General features: G+C 44.1%; 1 protein-coding gene across 3 annotated transcripts in view; it reads right to left on the bottom strand.

Moving 5' to 3' along the window:
- The window catches only part of LOC421419 (uncharacterized), a 53,480-nt gene that overhangs the window by 13,303 nt on the left and 12,222 nt on the right, over positions 1–27,955 (bottom strand). Inside the window, exons 2-4 of one of the 3 annotated variants that reach the window (NM_001326498.2) lie at positions 23,772–23,847; positions 22,055–22,545; positions 1,825–1,878 (exon numbers count right to left, since the gene is read on the bottom strand). In NM_001326498.2, coding sequence (NP_001313427.1) covers positions 1,825–1,878; positions 22,055–22,545; positions 23,772–23,847 — 621 coding nt within the window. The remainder of the gene's footprint in view (positions 1–1,824; positions 1,879–22,054; positions 22,546–23,771; positions 23,848–27,955) is intronic. The other 2 variants (XM_015283813.4, NM_001326499.2) reach the window with 2 other exon arrangements.

Genomic DNA, 27,955 nt, shown 5'->3' with positions numbered 1-27,955 from the left:
CTGCTTCCAGAGCAGAGGCACCTCAGCAAGGTATTTGGCTGGGGGCCTGCTGCCTCCTCCCTAAGCTGTGTACACAAAAGCGGGCACTTGCAATTGCTTGAAAAACAGGAGCAAAAATGCTCCTCTACCCAGCACCTCTGCTACTGCAACAGATCAATTGGAGACTGAAGTATCATTTGCTATTGTCATGGAAACTGCACGAACAACTCAGGTAGCAACACACTGTACCAGCTCAGCAAGGCTGGCCAGAGAACGTGAATGCTGTGCCATCTGTCAGAAAGGTGTGCTCTCCATTTCTGCTGTTTATTTTAGCGTGAGCTGACATGAGCTCAGCAGGGAGCAGAGGGATGATTTTATCTCCCACATTCTCCAGAGGCACACAGAAAGCTGCAATAACGAGCTCATGGTGCTGGGGGAAACAGCTCTGAGGTGCCCCTGAAATCCCAGGGGCTGCAGGACTACTAGCAGTAGCAGTACAAAAGTTAACTGTAGTCTAGGGACATCCAGGAAAAAAAGAAAGAACAGGGAAAGTATGAGGGACAAGGGTAACAGGAAGGTGGTAAATACATTGGAGTAAAACACAGCAGCTGCATTAGCAGAGGACTGAAGGACAGGTACAGTGTGGGGAGTGCTCAGAGGGCACAGGAGGAAACAGCTCAAGTGAAAACAATTCAGGCAGCTGCACAAGAGAATACAAAGCAGATCGGGATTAATCGTGCATCAGAAGCATCAGGTCATGGTGGAGCTGGAAGACAGGACTGAAGTGCTATAGCTGAATGCATATGAGGGGTGAGAGAAACACCACCCAGCTGTGTACAAGGCCAGTCCTACTTGCTCCTCCTCTCAATAATAAAGTCACCCACAAAGTGGTGATGGGCAAGGGCACCCAGCTGCATGCACACAAACAGTAGCAATTCTGGGTACACAAGAGCATCAGTCCCTGAAGGGTCCTGGTCTGCTATTCACCCCTCTTGCAAGGTATCCTTGCTGGCTATAATTACTACATAGTAGTTTCACTGCAAAATTGTTCACTCCAAGCTGGTTTTGTTCATGTATCCCAAATATGAGAAGGATCATGCGGGGCTCTGTAAACTTAACCATTTGTTCTGGCTGTAATGTACAAGGCCACACACCTCCCTGCCGTGCCACACAGCACTGACTGACAGAGCCAGGGTATCCACAGAGGAGGCAGGCTGGCTGAAGAGTCAGGGGGTGGCTTACAAGGGACAAAGCCTAAGAGGTGCAAACAGCATGACATGGAAGAAACCTACACCTGCTATGTTGGTGTGCACTCAAGAATGGGAGATGCTCAGACACTGCAGTGACATCCCAGCTGTAAAGCTATGCAAGCAATCTAGACTAGCACCCTCATCTGGATCTCAACACCCATCCCACATACCCTGTAGTTCTGCTGACATCACTGCAGCACACAGCTACAGTCCTTGTCTGGACTACCTATCAATACCTCTCATCCCTCTCAAGCATCATCGGATAACCTGGATCAACATTTCTGCTCAAGAAGGATCTAAATGACACTCTACAGGACAGCTGTGTATAACTGTGTGAACTCACAGCACGAGACGTAGAGTTTCTCTCCAATGAAGCAGGAACCCATGGTCTCCAAAATGGAAAATATTATTAGTTTCATAAGCACCCAACGTAAAACTGCATCTACCATTTATCCTCCAGATTTGTAACTTTTGTAATGCAGCTGATCAAGCCAAAGGAACCTCCAGAGAACCTTCTGGGCACAGGTTTTCAAGGACTATCACCACATTCAGAAATATGTGGAAAGATGAAGTGCACCACAAAAGGGCAACTTACACGAATTTTAATAACTCTAGTCTTCATTCCAGAATTCTTCTTCAGCAGCATCTTCTGAAAGAGAAGTAGAATCCAGGGATTAGTAGCAGTAGCACGAGAGAACGGAGAGAGAGGTTGGAGGAAGTCTCTCTTTATTAATGCCTAATTACCAAACAAGATGGATAGATGGATGGATGGTTTAAGTGAGATACGAAAGACAAGACTATATGGATCACCAGAAGTGGCCATCAAGCAATCATCCTAACCTGAGATCCTCTTGCCCAGCCTAGACAGTCCTCCAGCAGTGGCCAATACGCCAGGTTTCAAAAGAAAGTACAAGGAATGCCACAGAGAATGAAACGAAACAACTGCTTAAAAGGAAGTTTCTTCCTAATTTCTGTCGATTAGTGGTTAGACACTGCCCTGAAGCAGGTGAATTTGTCTCCCTTTTATGAAGGAAAAAAGTAGTCTTTTTAATGTATATGTGGATGTTCCCATTATTTAACAGCAAATTTCATTATGTTTACTTATTTAGAATTACAAAATGAAGCAAAAGTACGCGCCCACAGTCCTAAATCCCTTTGCTATATACACTGAAGAGCCATTAAAGCTGTCATAATGAACCGCACAACTTAGCAAACAGGATATACCTAAAACAGTAATTACTCTGTGTCATTTCAGAAATAAACAGGTGAGATGCAGTTCTACCCCCGTTCTGAGGCAGCACTCTCAAAGTTGGCAAGTGAACAAAATTATTCTTTCCCCTCAAAAACAAACAAGCAAGCAAAACAAAACCCTCAAAGTGGAAAAAGAAGGTTTGAAACCACTTTCTCCATTAGAAGTACTTCAACTACACTGTTCATAGTTAAAATCTTATTGATGGGGATACGTCAGGCAAGAGATTCTCTGTCAGCTTTTGAAAGAAATAACATTTTCCTAGCTCCTATTTCCTACCTTTCCCGTTGGAAAGCTATGTGGTGTGTGGGAAAACATTTCCCTCCCACAAACAGACTTTAACAAAGCAACTGAAGTGTTTCTCTAATTATATGAATAAGACAGAAAACTTCTGGAAAAACATCCCTCCATCCCACTAACACTGACAGAAAATAGTAAGCCCTTACTGCTTCCTTGCCCCTTTTGTTTCAAGCCTTCCTGCTTTTTCCAGTTAAAAGACAAAAAGGCAACACAGTAAAGGACTAGAAACTCAAAAAAGCTTACAAAAAACACACAACAAAACACACATATAAGCACCCCCACCTCCAAATTCAGAAAAAAAACCAACCAAACAGCAATCTGGCAACAGTGCCCAGAAGAACAAATACTTTTTTCCAGTAGAAAGCACTTGTGCAGTGGGAATCCCACTCCTCCAACAGCTTCTGCCATTCTATGTTCCACAAATGCATCGTTGCAGAGCTTATCTACACAGCCTCCCCTAAGCTGGAAAGGGGGATGGAAACCCACCCACCATTTCTACACTCAGCAGCTACTCAGATCCAAAATCCAGCCCTGAGCACACTCAGTGCACACCTGTATGTCTGGCAAAGAGAATGACTGCAGCACGTCTTGAAGCATGTGCATGTGTACTTTGGGGTTTGAGGAAAATACAAACATGCAAAGGAGGTAAGTGCTGCAAGGAATTTTGCCATTTTTCTTGTAATGCTTTTGCAGGTAAATCCCAATCTTACTTCTGTTAGTCATCAAAGGGCTCACCTGTGGCCACACCTGATGCCTCTGCCCCTCAGTCTGACTTGGAAGCATAGGTTGCTACATCAACACAAACCCAGGGTTTCTAACCAGAAAGGACTCAACATGTCTCTGCACAAACCAGGTAAGCTACATAACAAAAGCCACAAGCCCACTGGTGGGATAAAACATGCAAGAGAAAGTGGAGTCAAATAATGAAAGTGAGAATTGGAACTCATGGTGCCAATTGCCAATCCCTGTTATTTGGGGGAAGAACACTGTCAGAGCAGGACCTATCCTGCCATACCCATTTAACTACAAATTGGAAATTTGCATGGTTGTGTAGACTCTCCACTTCTTTGGACAGCTGTAAAGCTCAGCTTCACAGTACTTGGGTGAATCCTCAGGGATGGAGAAGGCAGCGACACTGCTCAGAAACGCCACAGGATCCACTGCTGAAAGGGGAAAAGCACAGTGCTTTCCAGTCCAACCCAGTACCTAGCAAGATCCCATAGCCAGGTCCCCTTATGACTCCATGAGGGTGCCACAAAACACACTATTTCCCAACTACACATTAGCAGAGGCAGCAAGACCTTAAATATATTCACCCTGGCCTCATATTAGGACAACTAGAGAGTAACAACAGAGATAGTAATTTCACCTTTTAGAAGAGATGACAAAGGCTGACTGAAAAGTCTGAACGAGCTGTGGGTGGATGACAACCAGCCAGACTTCACTAGGAGGAATTCAAGTGCTCAGCTGTATCTGAAGTCCTACGCTTCTGGCAGAAAACAGAGGTGCTATTTTCACTGATGCTGTCATGCCAAGCCCTAATGGTATAAGGATCTTAACGCTATTTGCTGCAGTTCGAGGATGTTGCGTTGTGTAGTAAGAACAAGATACAAAACAATTTGTGTTAGTTGTAATCTCCAGTGTGCTATCTGATAGACTTGATACTAAAATCCAAATATGACACCCTCTCATTTGCAGGCTGTAAACATGGAGCACAAACCTCAACAGAGGAAACCCTCTGGAATAGTTGGGTTTTCCTGTTACTACTCAAACTGGAAGCACAGCAAGACCACTGATGCTGCACTCTTCCAGCTTCACTGCAAGAGTCCAAGAGAGTTAGTCAGAAGTAAAAAATAATAATAATAAAAATAAAAAATAAAAAAAACAGCAGGAGAAACAGAGAACAAGTGAGCCACATGATCCTGCAGCTGAGAATGAATAAACAGAAGGCCAGTTACCGAATGTTATTCTATCTAACCAAATTGCTTCCACCTCACTCGCAGCCACACGTTCTCTGTGCCCAGCACAGTAAAGCCATGCTTTACAGAACGTAAGCAACGCATCTTTGTAGGGCTTTCCATCGCTTGGTTTTTCCTCCCCTTGCCAAACCTGAGCAGAGTTTTGGAGAAGGAAGCTACAACCCTGTAGCGCCTAGCAACAGCTGGGGACTTTCCATGGCAGCCTCTCCTCATCCTCCCTTTGGAGCTGGCCATGAGACGAAGCAACTCATTAACTCCTATTTACATAGATACAGGCAGAGCTGAAATAACATTTATTTGGCTACATAATTTGCAGTAGCCTACAGCCAGAGGGAACAGCCCATAAAAAATGTGACACATTCAGTTTATTAATCAGCTTAGTAACCCTGGGATTATTCCTAACTCCCAGGCCAACGTGGAAGAGCAGTTTTGTTTCCTCACTTTTCAAGAGCTGTGACAAGGAGGAGAGCAGAGATTTGCCGAAGGTCATGGAGAATATTAGTAGCAGAGCTGAGAATAAACTGTAGGGTTTGGTTTCTGAGATTCTTTCTTCCACCTGCAATAAAATCTCAGACAGAAGCGCTGGCATCAGAGCTGCAACCTACAACCTGGGAGCACTATTATTCATATGGCGGAAAGTTTGTTTTATGATCTGCCGTTGTTTCTACTTAAAAGAAGGAAATGACATGACTAAGGAAACGTGGAAAGTTTTTTCTTGAAAGCACAAGAGTTAACACTTCACTCTAAAAACACATTTGAATTGGAACGTATTAGGGTTAAAGTCCCAGAAAACAGCAGAATTGGTTCAGGCTAAGAACCCTCCCACCCATCCCACCTCCTGTTACACAAATGCTCTCTGCTCATAACCCAGCGACTCCCTCCCTCTTGGATCTGGATCTAACATGAAGCTGCAGGAATTGGAAACGATCACTTGGAGGGTTACGTGTTTACTGAATAACACACTGTAATGAGCCCCTGAACTGGTATGCACAGCTTTGTGGCATGTCACTGCCACATCAAAATACCACACTGGCAGCAGAGACGAACCACCAACCCTGCCTCACTCAGAGCACAGCCCTCTCATTCAGTCTCATTTCAGGAAAAATCTCCAGTTAGGCAGCAGCTCCTGAAGCCCTCTAACACAGTTTGAACAGTTACAAACCTAAGGCAGACAGCGGGTGCTGCATGCACATCACTGCTTGTACAAACTGCAGCATCACACAGATGACTGTAAGATACATCAGCAAACAAAGCGTATTGACATGGTTACTGCAAGATCCTTCTGGGAACAGTGAAGTCCTCAAGAGGGGGGAATTTATGTCATGCTACTGAGGTTCAAAATAAATATTTAAGACTCTGGCTATGAACAGTTCAAAATTAGGTACCACAGCTTAATTTTCAAATATTTCAGAGCCTGGTCAATCGCTGCAATCAGTGTACAGTGCAAAGCATCAGCTCCTATATTAGTAAACAACTTTCACCTCACACCTCCTTTTCATATGCACATTTCTGTTTTTATAATGGTGTCATTTTTATTATCTCCACAGGACAAAGCAACAGCTCTGTTGCCTACCTAATTCTATTTTTTTCTTTAATTATTATTACTTATTATTATACTCCATTATCTGGTTGTAGCTTTAAACCTAAAGGCCTATAAGCTGTTGGATGCAGCTTAAATATTATTTTTCCACACCAGTTTAGTTGATTTGGTGCAAGAGTGCTTAGAAACTTTCAGTGCATTTAATTTACACTAAACCAGCACACTTCAAACTCCATATATTGATACAAAATCACCTTGTTCCAACTTAAAGATTTTGAAGGGCTTTTCACTTCTTTAATGAAGAAGATTTCAAAGCAGTAACAAAATAAGACTGTGCTTAGCAAGTTTGCTACAATTTCACTTCAAACTAGGCTTCTGGAAGAACATGAAGCAGAAGGAACAACAAGGCAGTCAAAGCCTGAGCGTCTATCGCAAAGATCATAAATATAGAAACAGACAGATGATGTGACTTTGTTTGGAAAAAAAAGAACTGAAAGAGGAAAAACTACAAAGCCCCAGGAAACATTACAACACACATAAACTGCACACTTGAGGACAGAGCAGAAGGCTGAGTTAGAAGGAGTACAGGAAGGAAGAAACCATGCCCAGCAATGGTTTGTCCATGAAAGACCAAACCCAACAGAAACTCAACAAACCAGCTTTGTGACCTGAGAAGGGAAGGGCAGAAATGGTCACAGCATGCTTCTTGTGACAGGAGGTGAAGTAGACACCAGTGCAGAAGCAACACTTAATGAGCTCCAGCCCAGTGCCACAGCAGGTGAAGGCACAAAGGTGGCCAGAGTAGCGCATCATGTGGCCCTTCCTCTTGGGAAGGTGTGCAAGAGTTGGGAGCCTGCTCAGACCTCCTCTTCAGCAACCCCAAAGCCAGATCTTGGCCATACTCTGCCTGCCGTGCCTGAGGAAAGTTAAGGTGTAAGGCTGGAGTGCAGCTGTGGTGGGCAGAGGGTGTTCAGACCCTGAGCAAAGTGGATGCCACCTGCCTGAGTCCCACCATGTGGCACAGAGTGGCCAGCCCAAGAGGCCACAGGGGCAAGAGGCTCCTGAATGAAAAGAAAGGGGGGCTGCTCCCAATGGTAATACTCCCATAAGTGAAGCATGAAACCCCACAAGCCCCAAGCTGAGCCCAGCAGCAAGGCTGAAGCTTTCAACACATCCTTTCTACAACAGCTCCAGCCATCCCTTCACAAAACCACCACCATCCAGTACAGACACGTCCCATCCAAGCAAGCGGTGCTGAGCCACTGGCCCAGATAGCAAGGGAACCAGACTACAGCTCCTCTCATTTCTCTTATAGGGCGACAAGCGCCCTGCAAATACAAAGCCAGGTCTTCCCTTCTGATCAGTTTAGGAAGATAGTAAGCAAAAGACTTTTTAAGCTGTTTAATAGGCTGATGTCAGTCTTTCTATTTAAATTCCTTGGCACTGAGCAGTGCTGCTATGGGACGAGCATCACCTCTTAACTCGGTGGTATAAAAGCTGCAAGAAAAAAGGGTAGGTCATTGGCTGTACAGAAAAGCAACTCTAGCTGGCTGTAGCCCAGAGTCAGGGTTATAGCACAGAGATATGCAGGCACCAGCAGGTGCACGAACTAGCTATCTTACAATTGGAGTGTTCAGGCTCCCAGGCACACATGACTTTAATGAGCAGAGAAACAAGGGGGCAAGGCCTTCCCAGCTGTCACCTGAGGTTGCTCTGCGTGCACATTACCCCCTGTGCAGCCTTTGACCAGGGATGCCCTGTGCCAAGGTAGAGCCCACACCTGCAAGACTACCACAAAGGTCCCACCCCACCCCTGCAGCTGGGCAGCATTAGCAAAGCTCCATTTCAGCTACAGCCTTAAATCACAACTATCATCTGTCAGAAGCTGGACACTGCTTCACCAGAAGTTAAGCAGCCTCACAGCACTCTAAAATACAAGTCAACCCAAGCGGTTTGGCCAGCAGACTCTTCCTACAAAAACAAAGTCCAGCATCCAAAGGCTGTAAATTTTGTGGTGATACTCTGGAATATCCTGAAAAGCCTCTGAACTTTTCTAGAAAGTTATTTCTATTTCATATTCCATGAAATTCATCACTAAAACATTTTTTTGGGGTCACGTTTATTGTCAAGCTGAAACTCCTTCAAAACATTAACACATTTAGTCTGTGAACACCATTACACAGGGCCCCCACCTCTAACAGATGGAGGAGCCCCAGTTTTTCAGGCAACACCCCTGGCCAGCAAACACTATGAACCCAACACCTCTATTTTAGTATAAACACTGACTGCTTAGTGCCTCTACACAGAGAAAATACTGATTACCAAGTGTTGTGGGAAGTGTTACTTCCCACAACAAATCACTCTCTAAACAAGAGCAAACCAGTCAAATCTAAATTGGGAAAGATGCATAAATGACTGCAGTGGAGAGGCACCTAATGCTCAGGGCAATGACCGCTGCAGAAGGATCTGAGCCAAAGCCTGGCCAGCAAGGTCTGCCACCTGGCAGAACAACTGAATTCCCACCACTCCCAAGGCCCAGGGAGCAGATAACATTATTCTGCTTACAATCTGCTCTTTGAAGCTCTCCCTGAATATCACGCTAGAGCCACAGCTAATGCAAACACTGTTACCTACTTACACAATTATAGCTAACACAAACAGACTTCTCGCCTGTCTGTAGATGACTCTGGTTTTCTACTGCTCCTTGGTCATCTTTGTGGCATATGGTTTCTAAATATGCTCTGGATCCATATGGAAGCCCTATCTCCCTAAACAGAGATCAACAGGCCAGATTTGCCCTGGCACTTCCACCACTGGCCCTTTGATTTGAATGTGGGGATAGGGGAGTGGAACACTATATAGAGCATCTCTGGCTCAGCCGCCACTTCCCCTGCTGGTCTGGCAGAGTCTGAGTCTGCTGATCTGCAGGGTACATCAGATGGCTCATCTATTCACTCCTCGCCAATCCCAAATTCCTTGCTGAGTTTTCTTTGAGGCCTGAAAAAAAAAATGCAGAACTCCATTTGTTCAGGAAATGGACCTGACCGAAAACTCCAGCACCTGTGGAGTAACAAAAAGATTAAGAAAGGGCAGGATTCATTAATTCCCTATCACTCACCCACACAAGCCACAGCTACCAGAGCTCAAACGCTGGGCTCACCCTTCCTGCTCATTAGAGCTTAGGAGGGGAGGAGGGGTTTGGTTTCACAGCTGGCAGGCATGGTAGGAGCTCCTGAGAAAAAGCTCACAAGGATTTAAATTCAGGGTTGCCAATGCAACCATTTCCTCCCTTCATTCCCAGCTTTGGCTCCAAAGCTGTCCACAGGGAACATCCAGTCTAGTCTAACATATCATCTGATGTCTCTATACTTTGTCTCACTTTTGCAGTTCCATCTTGTGACCATTAACCAGAGCCTTGTCTTGAATGCGACTCCAAAGCCCTCCTTCCCCACAGCCTTCTGCCATAGGCAGAGCGAGGGCAGAAGGCACTCTTGCCTCCTGCAGCAGCACTGGGGGCTCAAAATGAACAGCCTCAGCCCCTCCTGATGCTCACTGTTCAAATCCTGCCTCCTCAGTGCACCAAGAAGGGGTTAAAACATTAGCACAAGTCAGGCCATAGAGTAAACACAGTTTCCTGTGAGCAGCAAGACACAGAGAGGGTTCAGAAAAATCACACAGCTGCATAGCCTGGAAAAGAAAAAAAAAAAAGCAAGAAAAAAAATCAGTGAAAGGTACAGACTTGTCAGATGTGACATTGCAAAGACACAAAGAAGAAGAAAACTCAGGGCCGTTCCAACCCCAAGGGGCACAGGCATACCACAGGGTGTCCCTGACGCTCTACCAGCACCTTCAGCTGACTGAGAACATGACCGTGTCCTCCCTCCAAAGGCTCTGTGGTTTCACAGGCCAACCACAGGCCCCCCCCACCAGCCAGCCAGCCAACAGCCTGAACATCTGGGGCAGCAGGTTTTGAGAAGAGTGCTCACTCTCACAGGTTCTGCCCAGCAGAGGAAAGCAGAGTTGTACACGTGGAGAGCAAACAAAAAAAAACCAGCTCACAACTGTTTTGGGGCTCTCGATTTTTAAGCCAATTCCTTCACAATTCGAAAACCAACCTGAATGTTTTAGATGGTGATATCAAGTGCCTGCGGTTAAAAGGATACATGACTTGGAATGCCCACTCACCAACCCCAAAACCTGGCTAATTATACCCTTTAAGACAAAGGCATTTTTCTGGAGGTGTAAGAAAAATACTGTATCCACCTCTAACCCACCACAGAAGACGGCCAATGGAGAACAGTGGGTTTGTCTGGGCAGAACCAGGAACACACACCTGCACCATAAATTCTTAGACAGAAGATTGCACTTAGTGGAGCTCCTCAAAGCAGAGCGACACAGGATACACTCACTGCTCTGAACTATCTCAGCTGGCACTGATGGCACACATAACCTATTCTTTATAATGGAAACTCCAGAGGTGACTTAGAATCACCTCCCATCATCTCTGGAGCTGAGCACAGCAAAGGATGCCATTCCGTGGGAGTCTTTGCCCTGGGTTCAAGCCAGTGCTGCCAACAGCACACACAAAGACAACTTTAAACAGAAAATACACAAGGTCATATCTTCAGATGAGAACTTGGATTTATGGACAGTGGAGAAGCTCTGAACAAGCCAAATGCAGACTGACTGCATAAATAGCTCTGAGAAGCCAAAACAACCCTGCCTCAAAGAAACAAACGAGCAAACATCCCAAGCCATGGGGCTGGCTCAGGCTCCACAGAGTCTGAACACTGGGTACAGAATCCCATTTCTTCCTATTCCGACACACACATGCATGTCATGTCAGCACAGCTTATTTCAGCATCTTCTTTCTTCATGACTATGCTTATTTGTGAGATCCCATTTGTTTGCAAGGACATGTGAAAATAATTTTACATAAGTAAGTACTGTATTAGAAATTACAGGTCAGAAGATGATTAACAGAGAGATGATTATCAGAGAGACCTTTTCTTTTCTTTTTTTGGTCTTCATGTAAGCATCCTGGAAATTGTAGTAGTAGAACCTTAATCACTACAGAAATAAGTGATGAAGTAACCCAACCATTCTCAAATTTTCCACCCTACCATCTACGTGTTCCCCTGTTCTGCTCCCTGTTGAGCCTCACATACGCAGTAGTGACAAGCAAACACCCTGAAGTGGCTGGCTAGCTAACGGGATAAAGGTCTCTTACTCCAAGGAGTTAATCCATTTATAAAGCATGTAATTAACCACTGTGCTCACAGAACGTTCTGCCTGCCTATGACGTGAGCCAGGTCCCAGTGCAGCAGTCCCAGCCCACACTTGCCTTGCAGCACAGCACTGAACAGCACATGGGGCTTTGGGTACCATTCGCGGGACAAAACTTGGAGCTTGTGATGGAACTTGATCTACCAATTCTGATAGGGCAGGCCTGGGCCTGTACCAATGTGAGCAGCTTGCAAGAATTTCAGTGGGGCCCACATTCCCTGCCTGGTACTTTGTTTGCTGCCTTCTGCAACTGCGATGTTGGCCTCCTGTGTTAGCCCTCTTGCTAACTACGCCTACTACAATATTTGTCCATCCTTCTAAGTAGGTAGGTAGCTCCCTTCACTGCTGGTGATGAGCACTCACGGACTTCGATACCCCACTGCATCCCCTCTGTTCACACTCTCATGGGTGCATGTGGTTCTAGACAACACAAAATCCTGTCCAACATGAGAAGTGATGCAACCAGTTCTTTTACACACATACTTCAGTGCTCAAGAGCTTCAGTATTTCCACAGGTCTGTGAGCACCAGCACAGGAGACATGTCACTCTTGCCAATTTTCTGAATGTCTCCTATGAAAAAGCAGTCGAGTATTAGGTCAGAACCAGAAGGAGGCTGTTACACTTACAATCAGATGTTAGCAGAGCATGGCAACCCTTAAGGCTGCATCCATTAAGAAACTGTCAGAGAACTGCTGACTTGACATATGTAACTGCACTATCTGCATCAAGATCCACTTAGCAAATACTTGGAAATAAATATTCAGCTTAACATTCTGTAAGTTCTGTACCAGAGCCTGTATAACACACGCCAGTGTTCACGGCATCAATTTCAACACACAGATCGTTTAGGACTTTTGGTTGGTTTTTTTTTTCAGTCCTCATGCTTACAAAATGGTCACATCGTAGGACCACGAGGGCTCTTTCACCCACCACACCGGGTAACAGGGAAAGTTCAGATCATCTCATTAAAGGAGGAAAGAACAGAGTACAGAGGCAGACTGAATGTCTCAAGGCTAGCTTGCTGTGATCCTCCATGTGGAGAAGAAGATTGATGATAAAAGCAAGAATTTATACCACATTTATAAGAATAGTTTTGAAGGTGTTCGAGTGATTGGAATGCTTGCACCTGAAAAGCAAATGACTTGGCTCAGCCACTCCCTGACCTGTGGTGGTTTCCTCTGTTGCAAACCACAACATCTATAATACAACAAGTATGGATTTATAGCAGCAACAAAAATCAGGCATCTGACTCTATTTTAAGGATATCTCTACCTATTACAGAACTGCATAGACCCCCTTAGCTTTGCATTTTGGAAAATGTTTTTTTGTTAAACTCTTACTTGTTTCTTAATCCCATTATCCCCACATACCACCATGCCAGAGCCTGTAGGAGTGTCTGATGAGGCTGTGAAGCAATATGCAAGATAAGAAATTTCTAAACTCTCAACAGGTAGGTAAGAGACTCATCTACACTGTCAAAAATGAGCACACCAACAGCACTAGCAAGGTAACTTGTGAAACTGTTCATGGTTTAATCGTTTCTGTAACTGTTCAACCTAGTTTTCCATGCTCGAACATATGAAGGTGGAATTACTGCTCACAAGGATATGTGAGGATTTTAAAACACAAGCATACTTTTAGAAATAAAAACCAATTTCCAGTTTTCTGTCCCGCCACTGACATGACCACAGCCTTATCATTTACATTAAATTCCGAATACTTTACAGAATCTTGAGCTTTGCAAATTCACTTCTGAACATACCTAAAGAGATACTTTAAATGAGCTAGCAAAGTCTAAGAGATTGAAAAACGACATTTCAAAGAGAAAAACCAGCAAACTTTGTAGGGTTCCTTTGAAATATCTTCCTTTCTGTATTTTTAATTTACTCATGGCCCCCAGGACACACCTATGCTTTTGAAATCTTGTAGTTAGGAAAAAATGTAGTGATGCGTTATTGGTTGGGGCTCGAGGTGTCTGTCTCTGACTTATTTATCATTATTTCATCTTAATCAGTCGCAGCTCAACTAGAAGTGTGTATCTGGGAACAAAGCTCTAGAGCAGAACAGGGAGTTTCAGAGGTGGATCCGCACTGGTTTAATGCTTTTTCAATTTACATGAGAAGTAGATGCCACTGTTGAGTGCCTCTTTCTGTGAGATGAGCCATGGACCAATGCCCAAAACTCTCATTGACATCAACCAGCTTAAAGACAGAAAGAGCAGAGCCCAGCAGCACAGTTCTCATTTGAGCCAACAATGGAGAGGCTATTCAGAGTTAAGGCAGAAAATCAGAGCTAAGCCCCAGCCCATGCCAAGGACAGCTGCACTGATGACAGCCAGGCTGGCTATTCTATCGCACCAAAGCTTTTCTCAAAAAAAAAAAAACAACAACAACAGTATTTCCTAGAGTGTTTACTCTAGTCACAGACTTGGCCTTAAAAGCTCAGCCAGCTTCTGCCTGCTCAACAGTAATGGCTGCTGTGGTTTTCAAATCTCAGACGTGCTCCAAGACAAGCTGCCTACTCTCAGTCTGTGGTAGCAAAACTGAAGCACAAAACTTAAGTACTGGCATTAATAAATCAATCACAAGACCTCTCTGTTTCTGCTGTTTCCAAGCTTGCACTACCACCTCCCTCCATCCTTCTTGCCCTTCCTTCCCAGGAGGGCGCAAATTGCTTATGTGCCTGGGTCACCTCTCAAGCACCAATGGTAATAACAGCTAGACAAGGAAAGTGTCTTTTAAGATACAGGGCTACACAGCACCAGGGGAGAGCAGAGGAAAAAAAACAAGCTCTTATTCTGCATCTCTTGCTACCATAACTTTCATAACTTGCTCTTACAGTGTGATTTTTAAGCAGTAGCAGCTCCAATGGGTACAACCCACTCTTGCAGGTGCTGGCTGGTCACTTGTGTAAATGCTTAAGATGGGAGTTCAATGCTACTAGTGGCAGCTGGGGAGGAACAAAAGAAAAAGCCTAACCTATTTCTTCCACTCATTCCAGGTTCTCATCTATTTAATCAAGTCAAAAAAAACAAGTGATCAGAAAACTGACACCAGCATCACATGCTGTCTTGGCTACAACAGGAACAAACTCTGGGTTCCAAACAGCCACTTACCCTTTCCAATCCCCTCAAGTTCACCTCAACGTTCCTCTGAAGAAGTTAACTGTAAATCTTTCTCCTCTTCAGAGGTTGTTACCATAAGCAAAAGATGCAACTTATCACGCCTGAAGAGAGATCCATTCATCTGCAGACTGAATACAACATGGGCAGTTACAGCATATGGCAAAGCCGCCTGCTAACTCCTTTTCTCCCCAGGCAACGATGAGATATTTGTATCACAATGAGCCACATGCTGAGGGAGGAGTGAGAAGGGAGAGGTATCTGGCTAACAAACAGCCCCACTGGGACCCAACCCAGGCACTCCTTCTAGTCCAGACATGTCAAGGAGGAGGGAGGTGAGGATTGTCCTGCTCTATTCTAGAGACCACTAGAGAGAAAGCCCTGGCCTTCACTTACAAGGAACATCTATAAAGTGGTCTTGCTGGAAAGTAAAAACAAGTTGCAGCAAAACTTCTTAATCTGCCAGGCCCTTAAGGCTATTTGGGCTGAATTCAGAGAAAGGGAGCACACCAGCATTATCCTTCTGCACTGTATTGTGTCAAAGCAAGAAACAAAGCATCCTTTGCAAAACCTTCTTCAAAAAGGGCAGACAACACAAAGAAGACAGAATGGATATATGTCAAAAAGGTGGCCACCCTTGGGAACCCAACCCAGTGCCCATGCTGTGACAATCAACCATTCACCCCGCTTCACATCTTGACCACCTGTGTCATTGCTCTAGTAACAATCTCTGGGTTTTGCTGCATGATTTTTGCTGCAGTCTGCTGGCAGCCCACCATAAATCACTGCCAATAGGTACGGGACACTGGACTTTGCCTTCTGCTAGTAACAGTAGGTACTACTTTCAGTGGTGCTCTGACAAGAGAGGAAAAAAAAAAAAAAGATACAGAGGTCAAAAGCCCATTCATGTGCAGACAAGTGCTGGCACCAGAGATGGGAGCACTTTCCCTGCCTGCCTTTCACTTGCTCAGCTAGTTCACCTCTTCCAGATAACCTAGGATTTCTCATTTGCTCCCTCCAGGACTACTCAGGACTACTTACCCCTCAGATTCACACCAGTAGATAAAACCACACATAGTACCACCAGCATCACCCAGAACATCTCCCTAAGTCAAATCCCAAGGACATATGCCAGTGGTGCCCATATGCCCATTTGATCTCCTCTCCCTGGTCTGCAGCCAAAGAACCAGCTCTAGCCTAATACCTTCTTACCAGGCTTTGGAGCTTAGAGGAAAAAAAGACAGCTGAGTTGGGAAGGTGGCCAGCAAGCCTGCCAATCTAAATGATAAGCCGCTGGATTTAACCTCAGGCTCATAATTTACTACCACTGGTGCCAGGTACTATTATTGTCCCTTTGGGAATCTTAATACCAAAAACAAATTTTAAAAATAAAGACTCTTAGTTGTTTCCACTGATTTCTATCCTCCTCTTCCCCTTCTTAACTCACAGATCTCTCTCTTCCCTTCAGTACATTTTTCCATTAACTCATTCAAGCTCTCTGGTATATTCCAGATCACCATAACCAAACCAGTCACCAACCAGATTGTCTTTCAAGATCCAAAGCAGCACCTCAAGGAACCAGGTTTCAGATGTTTCAGCAGATATTCTCACTACTGGCTCAAGCTTGGACACGACCAATGGTACCAAGGCTCCACGGCAATCCAAATAACTGTATCACTTAACATCTCCTGGCAAGAGAAGGCAAAGTTACAGGGATAGATATGTAGGGAAAAAAAAGATAGATGAAGGTTTCCAGGCAGAAGCACTCATCCACAGCTGCGCTGTCTGCATCCTGGGAGATATTTAAAAACTGTCTGGGCCTGGTCCTGGACCACTGACTCTAGATGGCCCTGCTGGAGCAGGACAGTTGGACAAGATGACCCTCAGAGGTTCCTTCCAACCTCAGCCATTCTGTGAGATTGGTTAACCTCTATCATGTTGATCTGTGCCAAAAGTTTATGAGTAGAATGATTTATCTCAATCTCCTTGCCCTTGATGTTTAGAAGCAGGCAACATGGCAGGAGGTGAACGTCAGCCTTGCTGTCAGCAAAGTAACAACATCTTTTGCCTCCTTCAGGAAAGGAAAGGAAAGGAAAGGAAAACATTCTCCTTCCTAGAAAGCAGGTAAGCTAAACTCTGCATGGCTTACTACTCTATTCTGCTCTGATTCATCCAGCCCTGACAGCATGCAGGCACTTCCACTACAGCATGTTTTTGCATGGATTAGAGAGTAAGAACCATCCAGGAAACACTCAGGATGCAGAGAAAGATAAAGATATTTGCTGCCTGACAGAATTGAAATCACCTCCTCTGAACAGCGTGACATTCCTCATGCCTTCCCTTGTTACTTAGTCTCTCTACTTCCCAGACCTGGGCATTCTCAGAAGGCACTCTTCTTCCCCACACCGTACTTCATCATCAGATTACAATTTCCTGCATTCACAAACCAGACATCAGATGGAGGGCACTGTGAGACATCAAATCAGAAGAGAACATTTCCTCACTTTTTCAAAAAGAGAAAAAAAATGAGATGTGCCCCACACGGTACATGTCCAGAATCCCAGAGCCTCCTGCAGCATAACTATACCCTTGCTAGATGACCAGTCTAATACTTTTTTTTTTTCAGCCCCTGACTTTCCCATGCTAGGATTGTCCTGTATCAGCTATGCATAGCATTTGTTTTATTGGCTGCCTCATTGCCAAATACTGACAGGGGTGAGATGGTCAGAGGCTTCAGTGTGGGATGAACAGCTGTTGTAGAGTATTTTTTGGAGGTGAAAAATAAAAGCAAAATAGCAGAAAGTTACCAGAAGAAGAATTTCTCATTCAATCATGGCACAACTGGTTTCTGCAACAGTTTCCTTATTATATTGCTTCAAGAAGCAAACAACTGTAGTTGGGGACAAAGAACTGCTATGGCCCAGCTTTTCACATGTGGAAAAGACAAATTCTGGACTGGGTCCATGAAGAAGTGGTGTAAGCCATTATGTTCAGCACAGACGTTGACTCAGTCACTCTGGGGAGCAAGGCCCAGGGCAGAGAGAGATGAAACCATCACCAGTGCAGAAGTGGGTTTTCTGGCATCCCTGAGCAGTGAGAGGCAAGCTCAGAAAAGACAAGAGACGATAACAATTTTCAGTAACTGACAAGAGCTGGATTCAAATGGCAGGCTGAAAGGTAAAAAGGACTTGTGAGCTCTCACATTCTCTATCTGGAAACTATTTGTCAAATCTGGGAGAGGCAGGAAAGGGCAAAGCACAGCTGTGTTAAGGATATGGAAATTTCACCCTGGATCCATTAGCAGCACGAAGCCCAGACCCCAGTGGACCAGAGTTCACACACTGAACCTTCCTGGGTCATTTTATGGTGCGTGCCCACAGCTTGCTTTCCTGCAGCTTCTGTGCAATTGATATCATCCCAAAAGAAAGTATTCAAAGCCTGCCAGTCACTGCCTAACCAAAATGCCAGCATTCAAGTATCCATCAGAAGAACCATTGAGCTTGATCATACAGCTAAGCTCAGATCAGAGATAACGCTGCCCCAGGTCACTTCAATGCTAAGCCAAGACAAAGCCTCAATCGCCCATCATGCATTGAAACTATTCACTCACCAAAACAGTGCAGTGTCTGCAACAAGACATTCAAGTTTCAGGTGCGTTTTTCTCTTTTGTGCTGACCCTTTTCATCCTAGAATCTCAAAGCATTCTAAATGATGCGTTAGGCCTCCATAAGACAATGGAACTTCGATATTATCTACTCATACACACAGGTAAACCATAGCAGTAGTGCTTCAATTGTTCAAAACTACCTAATGACTTCATAGCATAACCTAGGTACGCAAATTCTGCTTTGTACTTTTAAGTGATGCTTTCCCTACGAACCACCTACCCACATAAGTGAAAACAGTTTGTTTTCTCATCTTGCCAACCCAAAGCTGCTCTCAGATTATGATCATCCTCCTTGCAAAGGCTGCACTCTGAAATCTACTCTCGCCATCTTGAAAAGTCAATGGAGTTCCAGCAAGCCTCACTAAATGGCACAGGAGGAAGGATCATCTACTTCCTCTCTGTTTACAGAGCACCTCAAGAACAATCAATCTCATCCCCTGGAAACAAACTTATTTTTGTTTCCTTATCCCTCTGCCAAACTTTGTGGTCCTTGCTGCCTTTACCTCAAACCATCAAAAGCTCTCCATGCTCTGCTTGATCTCGAGAATCAGCACTGCCACAAAAGCCAGATCTGCTCACGTTAACAGGGTGCCAGTCTTTCTGGGACACACACAGCCTTCATTAAATGGCAAGTGGTTGGCAGCAGGGCCTGCGCGTAATGAGGTTGCTATCTAAGAACCATGATCAAGGGGCAGCGAGGAGAAGGCATTCACTGCAGCAATACAGGCGTCTGCACGAGCCAGGGTATTTCAGCCCAATTAAGGGAAAGAAAAGAAGAAGTCTTCTGAGGTAATTTTCCAGTCCTTTGGAGAAGTGAAGAAAAGCGTGTATTGAATTCCCTTCTTAGCCACAATAGAGAAGAGATGAAGTGGGTAGCTAACCAACCAGGGTGGGTAATACTCCGGCAACTGTCCAAACTGATGGCTGGGGCACAAAAGGGCAGAATCATACTGTCCTGTGAAGCTGGAAAGACATGGCTTGGCACCTAACCAGAATGAGATGTTTTAAACATGCTCTTATGCAGCCTCTCCTGCTGAGAAAGGCTGAACTGAAAGGTCCAGATGGTGGAGATTTCCATTTTATCCACAGGCCATGGAGGTAGAAGCACAGCAATACCCTAATCCCTTAAACGCACTCAGACTTCCCCCAGCCCACTTTTCTCTCTCAAATTTGTTCTCCTTCCTTACAAAAAGGCATAAATTCACTGGAGCCCAGGAAGGCACGTCTTCCTGCAAAAACTGCCTTGTTTGTTCAACCCTAAGAACAGCTTAAGGATCCCAACACAACACAGAGCCGCTCCACACCACAACTCTCTGGACTAATCTTCTATCACCATCCAACAGAAACAGGATTTGATGCAAAGACAAAGCACTTACATCTCTTCACCCACGCTTGAGCAACTATAGCATGCACATAAACGTATCTTCCTGCCTCTGAACATATTTGCTTATAGAACTAAATAATTTTGCCAGATACATGGAGCTGTATGAATGCTCGGGCACAAGTGTGGGAAACATCTGCTGTTCAGAAAAGCATCCATCTGATGAAGTCCATCAGCTTCATTCTGGCAAGCAAACACGTAAGATAGTAGGGATACAAATCACAAAGCAAGAGTGGCTTGATGGACAGAGTCCAGGTGGAGCCTTAGAGTAGCCAGTTAATATCAACTTTGCTCATCTGCACTGTTTTGATAACTAAAAGGGCACATTATGCCAAATGCCCAGACATTTAATGAAAGTGGCATTTTCATTGGAGAATGAAGACAGATGAAGAAAGAAATTCATACCTCCTGTTGGACAGTTAGGGAATAGAGATACCGAGCAAGACTTGCCCAGCTTCATATAAGGATTCTGCAGCAGAACTCAAAATCAAAACCAGATTTCACATCACTGTCCTAAGAAACAAGTCAGCAAAAGTCTGAACCTACAGAACCTTCTCTCACAATTTTCAGAGCAGAAACAAGTAGAGGTGACAAGCAAAGACACACAGGGAATGAGACTTTCTAGATCAAGATCAAGAAATAACGATAAGGCTTCAAGAGCTTACCAGTTGAAAATAAACCCATTAAAAAAGTAATAATAATACAAATGATCGAAGTCCTACAAAATTCAGGCTGCATCTCACTTTGTGTTGTCTCACCTATGCTAAAGTCCCCCCAAATGTATCATTTTAAACTTAGCTTAATACCACTTCTTTAAAAGAGATTCTACAACCTAGATGTGAAAGCAGCATCTGCATGTAAATGTTGCTACCAATAAAACAAAATCATTAGAAAAACTGCCACAATTAACTCAGAATTATGGAGAACAGACAAACCAGGAAGCAAATCATCCTCACAAGGTTTCCCAAAAAAACCACATTGGTTTGAAAAGCTCATTAGATAAGCCTCTAACTCGCTCAGTTTGTCTTTTACCAGCATGCTTCCAAACACAATGCCAAAGGGGACTAAAGAGAAGGTAGATGCTATATACCTAGAATCCAAATCAGAGAAAGCACCTGAGCAGAAAGAAAAAAATATAAAAATAAGCTTTGGGTATGTGAAACGCAAGACTGGACCTTTTGGATGTTCTTTAAGCAGAGACTTAGCAAGAAGGTAGAAGGAGGGGGTGAGGAAAACTGTACTGAAATCCTAAGTGTGTTGTTTTTGTTCATGGTATACATGCTGACGGCAGGATTGAGAAGAGGCTGCTATGTAATGGGGAAATGGAAAATAAATACATAGTTTTTTTTTTTTTTCCCAACTGGTCCATCTCATAGGCTTTATGGAACATTCTTAATGTGGTCAGATCTAGTACATCCAGCCAACCAGAGGCAGCAAAATTCTTCCCTAATGAGAGGAAATTCAGAATTGAAAATAACTGTCTTTAAATTACTGCAATTTACCATGGTCAGCAGATGTCTGCAGATATTCTTTCAGACTGACACTATACCAGTGCAAGAAAAACAAATAATGAAGAGCAGTTTGCAATACTAACTCCACAGCAACACCTTCTTGAAGAGCACTGTGCAGGCCAACTCACATCCTATACCAGGCATGCCCCATGTCTCTTCCTCAGTTGACCCGGGGCAAACTATACCTCAGACCCAGCCCCCTTTGAGCCAAATCAAGAGTAACTGCAGCTAGAGCAGTTTGCTTTTGTAAACCTTTTAAGGATGCAAAAGGTATAGTTTTACATTGCTGTAAAACTCATACAAAGCAGAAAAAGGCCCAAGTCCAAAGAGGTCAAGAAACTCACAGACACTTAGTACCTAACATCAAATCTACATTACTTCCACTTCACAGACGCTCATTTATACACCCCTGAACAATGAGTTCCTACCAGAGTAAATGGCATGAGTCAATTCACGGCAGCAGGTGTAACCTGACTGAATTCCAGTGATTTTGTTCCTATGCCATACAATAATCCAGGCTATGTGTTGCATTCCTAATATGTTCCAAGATAGAAGCACAACTGTAGCCTTTAAAGTTGCAGCAACTTTACCTCTTAAAAGAGGTATCTGAATTAATTTATCCTACACAGACTGCAGAAGAACTGCAGAACCAATTATGCCTCTGAAGGCACAATCACAGGAAACAACTTCATGAATTTACTGAGCCCTGCCTCAATAATCCTCCTCCACTTTAGCTTACAACACCTCCTCTCAAGTGATGCCACTTTCCTGGTATGAAGTTCTGCCTTACCTGCTGCATTTTTTCCAGGTCAAGGCTGGGCCTGCAGATCTTATCCCCATATCCTTGTCGATGTCTCTTACATGGCATGACTTGCTCAAGGCCTGCCCCAACACCCGTCAAGATTAAAGGTCTAGAGGCTGGGTTGCGCACCAGAGGCTGGAGTCTCTTGGGAGGGGAGGCACTGAACAGCACAGGGCTTGGGCTTGCATGCAGACCATCAGCCTGCTCTGCAACAGGCTGGAAGGACATGGCGCACAAGTTCTTCACTTCTTCGTCACTGGAGGAGGTGTTGTTGCTGTCACTGCAGCACGCAAGCCTGCTGACCTGGGACCACTTCCGCTTCTCAGCGGCAAACTCTCGGTTGATGCGCTCCAGCTCCTCTTCCGAGCTGTGGCGATCCAGGCTGGCATGGAGAAGGGCCCGGACCTTGCAGCATTGGTTCTCCTGGTTCTGGAGCTGATTGGTGGCCAGAGGGGTCAAGGTACAATTCCGTCTTCTCTCTGGGGAAAAGAAGCGAGAGAGAAATGACAGAGCAGATCTCTATCTCATGCCACGAAATGGGCCTCCTGACCCATTTTCATCACTTCCTCCCAAGAAAACTTCTAAGCTGTTTTCCACCTTTCCTTCCCAGAAGGAATGCCCCTGCTGAATGGTTCCCCCAGAATTTTCCAGATCTTTCTTTAGACTATACTGCTCACAAACTGTTAGCTGGAAGTCTAGTCACACAACAAGAACATGGACCTGCCACCCACCTTAACCCCAAGAGGCAGAGAGGACATGGCCTTACAAGTGTGCTGTCAGGCCCTTGCCTCCAGCTAGAAATATTAAATTCCAGTGACCAGTTCTCAGGGCAAAGGAAACAAGTTATGGTATTCTAAGAATATTCTAATTCTAAGAAGCACGTCTGTAGCTCAAATAGCAGATTTGGTTTCTGGAGCTAAAGGTCCTCTTCCTATTCCAAAATTTGTCGTATAAAAGAGCCTGCCCTCAGCCATAAGCTCAGCATACTTTACCTGTTCTGGAGGTAAGTACATGAGGACAACTTTCAATTTTGGCTGTACATGCTCTGAGAGTCAGAAATTTGAGTTCTCATGCCTTTGCATAAAAATCCACTTGAATTTGGCTGAATTGTGATAAAACATAGGGCATGTATAAGTGGCAGAGACTTACTACAGCTCAACAGATGCACTTCTTACAGATAAACAAATATCACGTCCAAAAACAATGGCAAAACACCTTTCTTCTATCCAAGATGCCTAGCTAGATTCAGTAACAGAGCTACCCAATACCAACGGTGCAGGAGGGAGCTAATTAGAAGACAAATGAGTCCAGGATCATGGGGAAAGGGAGGTCAAAACTGGAAGCAAAAAGGAAGATAAAACCTAGAACAAAGACAATGCAAATGCACAAGTATGGAACAGAAGATACATTCTCACTCCCAGCTCTGTTGGTGACCTGATAGGAAATCTTGACCACCCCACATCGACAGTACTACCAGCTTAGTGTGTGGTTAACGGTATCCATCACTGATAAGAAAAGCGTGACTACAGCATCTGATATCACCAGCTTCTCTCTGTGAGGTTCCAAAGACTTCAAGGTGCCTGATTTAACGTATCCGGTTGTGGTACAGTGGGGACTGTGAAGGAGGCATTTGCAAGAGCACATGTGAAAATCAAAACACACTTCAACTGTAGTATTCCAGGATCCTCCTATCTTGTCCCTTTACCTCTGTCGATTTGAACAAGTTCCTGGTTCTCTCCCTCAGAGTCATCGCTGTCCTCATCACTTGGGGGGTAGGAGATCTAGGGAGCAAGGAGAAAGAAAAGGCTTCATCGTGAACACTGAGCATTGCCTCGCTGCTGCCCAAGCCACTTCCCCCCCCTCCCTTTCTCATATCCTGCAGGCATCCACCCCATCTAACCGCACACACCCCATCATAGCACCTCCCTGTAAACACAACCTCATCTCCCAACCTCAAACTCCCATCACATCCTCTTACTTGCAGCAACACAGAACAAACAGCCTACCGCTATTTCCACCTTACCGCACCACCAATTCTTTCTCAAGCACAACGAATGTACCCTGTCCTTAGCTCCCCAAATGCACTGCTTATAACCATCATGGCCTACCACATCCACATCATGTGGACAACTGAATCTTCAAAACCCATCGCTGTAGGGGGGAAGAGGAAAAAAAAAGAAAGACATCCTGTCAACAGCACTATCATCTCGCAAGGCACCCACAAGTGGATGTGGCACGTTAACTTTAGCCATCTTATGTATGTACCCACACTTCCCCTTGAAGACACACACACAAGCCACAAAAGAACAGACATCTCACTTTCCTACAGCATGACTCCAAAGAATGTAACAGAAATAAATGAAACAGGCTTTTACAGCAATGTGACAAACAACATTATACTCTCTCTGCCAACACCAATATTTAGAGTTTAACTGAACATCCTTAAATATTTGCCCCAAGAGTAAAAACAACTCATACACTTCGTCTATCAGGAATTTTCAGAGATATTTGCATTGAGTCAGCCAATGGACTTGAGCAAGCCACTTACTGCATACCCGAATACCACTTACTCTACATGTGTTCTAACACTAAGCAAACCTGGTGGCAACCTACTGAGAAGGGTTGAGATCTGAATCCAAGTTTTTGCAGGTCATATCAGAAACTCAGCAGGAGTTGGTTATATGTAGAAGAAACCCTACCTGCCTTGTTCCTGACTTACGATCTGCTGCACAGAGCATACCTGGAAGTTATTACACCCTATCAAACCTTTGAGCTACACAGCTTACTATGTGTTTCTGGCAATGCCAAAAAGAAATGAGTCAAAGGAAAATGCAATACTTCAACAGAAACATTCACAAGAGAGAGTTCTGGAATAACATGATCACTGCAAGATGAGCTTTATTATCCCTTACACCTTTTTATCCCAAATAACAACAAATATTCCCATCATTCTTAGCTTTCTCCGAGTCTGGCAAATTACCTGGCCACAACAGTATCCAGTGACAATGGGTTTCAAAAGTTACATGCGGTGTTTCCACTTTAAAAGTGTTTCATGAGCTGTGCTTGACTTTTATATAAGGTGAGGCAGCAAGCAACCATTATACTGATATGGACTCATCTCCCCTCTGCCACTGTTCCCAGGGAAATGTCCTTGGAGTGTTTCAGCCTCTCAGACACCCCAAAGTGCAACTACATTTAATTAGGTGCTTCCCAGTGAAAGACATACCAACTGACACAGAGAAATAGCAGAGAAATACTGACTGATAGTAATTTGACAGATATTAGTTCAACTCACCTACTTTGTCACCATCCTCTAGAGATCGTTAACCCCTAAAGAAGTCTGCTGCCAACTTTTTTCTCTTTTTCTTCTTCTTTTCTTTTTTTTTTAGAGCTACCTTATAACCATCCATATTTACAAGGCCCTTTAAGAAGCCATAAAATATCTTCCTATCTTGCTGGTCTTTTTAAGCTACTTTTCCAGCTGTCAAATCATGAATGGGGAAAGTGGCCAAGATTTACCTGTGTTTCTAATATTCTTGAAGTAAATGCAGGGAGTTGTTTTTCTACCACAACTACAATTTTCTTGCATACATTCACACATATGTGTTACTTAATAAAGGCAGTGCTGAGGAACACTGCCAAATTAACAGAGTTCTAGCTGTCCCCAGAGCAGGTATAAATACCCTGTTTGTGCCCCGGGGGTGGGCAGCTGACACTGAGATACCATTGTGCTGGCTGCTGAACAGACAGACAGTGGCCTTGTCCTCGGAACAAAAGCTAGGGCTCCAGTTCTAACCTGAGAGGTCCTGACCTTACTTTGTTGCTCATTCACACATAAAAAAAAATAAATAAATAACAAGAGCTAAATAAATAAATTTGGACACGGCTGGAGTTTCAATGAGCTTTAAGGTCTCCGTGTGGGAAACCCATCAGCTCTGAGCTTTATACTGTGAGAATGCCAATACATGGCATGGTTCTGCTTCCAAGAGAGGCTGTGACACTTATCACATACAGGTCAAAGAGATACTGTCCAATGTCACTGGCTTGAGATGATTAAAACAGGAGTTGGATTTGAGTCAACGATTGACATTCTGAAGGTCTTTGTGTCTGCTGGTCCTGCACTTCCAAAACACGCAGCCCTCCCCATACAAGAGCAATGCAGCTAGCCTGCTTCCTGCACAGGTGTAATTTAGGTGACCCCTAGTTTCACCATGGATAATTAGTCTCTGCTAAGTTCCTTGTCCCACAGGCAGCCCAAGACTAAGCCCTTCTAAGTTGCCTTGAATGCTCCTCTAGAGGTTTTGTCCAGAGCACTTGAAAGAGAAGAGAAACCCTGTTTCAACCAAGAAGAAACTAAGTTTGTGGGTTTGGTCCCACTGCATATACCAAAGAAATTACAGTGGTAGGACAATACAAAAGGTTCGTGGAAAAAAGGGCTCCCATAATGTTGTTAATCATCCTCAGTGTTTCGAAAAGGAAGCATCCACTCTTCTAAGGATAACTTAATAACAACATACAAAGTGCTACTCTTTGTAATACCAATCTTTTGTCTAGGAAGAACATCAGAACAGTAGCCCGTTGCCCATGACATTCAGACTTCTATTTCTTCTGCTAGCCCTACCAGTTTATTAAACCCTTGCTCTAGACTACCCACTGAAATCAGCTTGTGATGTATATTGTGAAAATATTAACCGTAAAAAAAGCCCTAAAACACAGCAATTGTGCAGATCATGCATGGCTAAAAAATAAAAATAAAAAAAAAAAGAGACTCAAAAGTCTCTTTCCCTCTGATGTCACATCAGTGGCACTGTCTGTCACAAATCTCATCTATGATTTTGCGTGGGTTATGTATAGGCAAATACTGTCCTGCTTGGTCTTCCCATCCTTCAGCCACAAACACGATCATTTCCCTCCCATTAGTCATTTATCAGGCCTTTCTGTTTTAATATTGTTAAACTCTCCTTTTATTAGTAAATCCTTCCACAAATTATGTCATAGTTTTGGGAAATGAAGTCTCCCAACCTTCTGCATGTGAGATGCGAGCTCCCTTGTTCCCACCCTAGCAGAGAACCAGCATTCATAGCGGACAAGCATTAATCTCACAAAGTTCAACTTTTATGGCAAAGAGCTTTATATTTAACATATCACACAGGCATATAGGAATTTAAGATTGGAAAAAGGACTGAATATTTGCATGGATAACGACCATTTCCAAAACTATAAAGATACAGGAAGTCAAATACTAATGCACTGATCAGTTGGAGATAAATGCTCTCCAATGACTCTTCAACAGTTACATTTTCCTCCCTTCAACAACATCTCACTAAACAGAGTGGTACTGTGTTCAAGTCTCCAGCTTTCCTTCTAAAGTCTCCATCTTATTCAAAATTGTACTTTTGTCTTAGGCAGAACAGTCCTGTTTTCCTCATGAAAGCTTAACGGTGACACTGTGGTAACAGAAAACTTGGATCTCCATGTCAAAGATCCCACTAGACCCTGCTTCATTCACAGCATGTGAATTGTAGAACTGTTTAGATTGGAAGGGATCTTCTAGTCCTGCACCCTGCTCAGGCTGGGTCAGCAAGAGCATGCTGCCCAGGACTGTGCCCCACACATGCTATACTTCAACATACACAAGCAAAGAAAAGGAAATCTCCAATTCACGTGGATGTGAATGTTTACAAGTCATGGCACAAAACCACAGGAACAGGTGCCCATCCAACCTCCAAGTCTTTCTTGCAGAAATGCAAAGATCTATAGTTCAAAGACAGAAGCCTCCTGTTGATGTGGATCTCAGCCTTACACCTGGGTCCTCCAGCACCAGACATGCATCCTGTCAGGTTAAGGACTCCCATTGTGCCAGATGGAAACTTCCCCACACATTTGATT

Source organism: Gallus gallus, chromosome 3 (genome assembly GCF_016699485.2).
Source record: "Gallus gallus isolate bGalGal1 chromosome 3, bGalGal1.mat.broiler.GRCg7b, whole genome shotgun sequence".
Taxonomy (NCBI): domain Eukaryota; kingdom Metazoa; phylum Chordata; class Aves; order Galliformes; family Phasianidae; genus Gallus; species Gallus gallus.
This window is presented reverse-complemented; position numbering and strand designations above follow the sequence as displayed.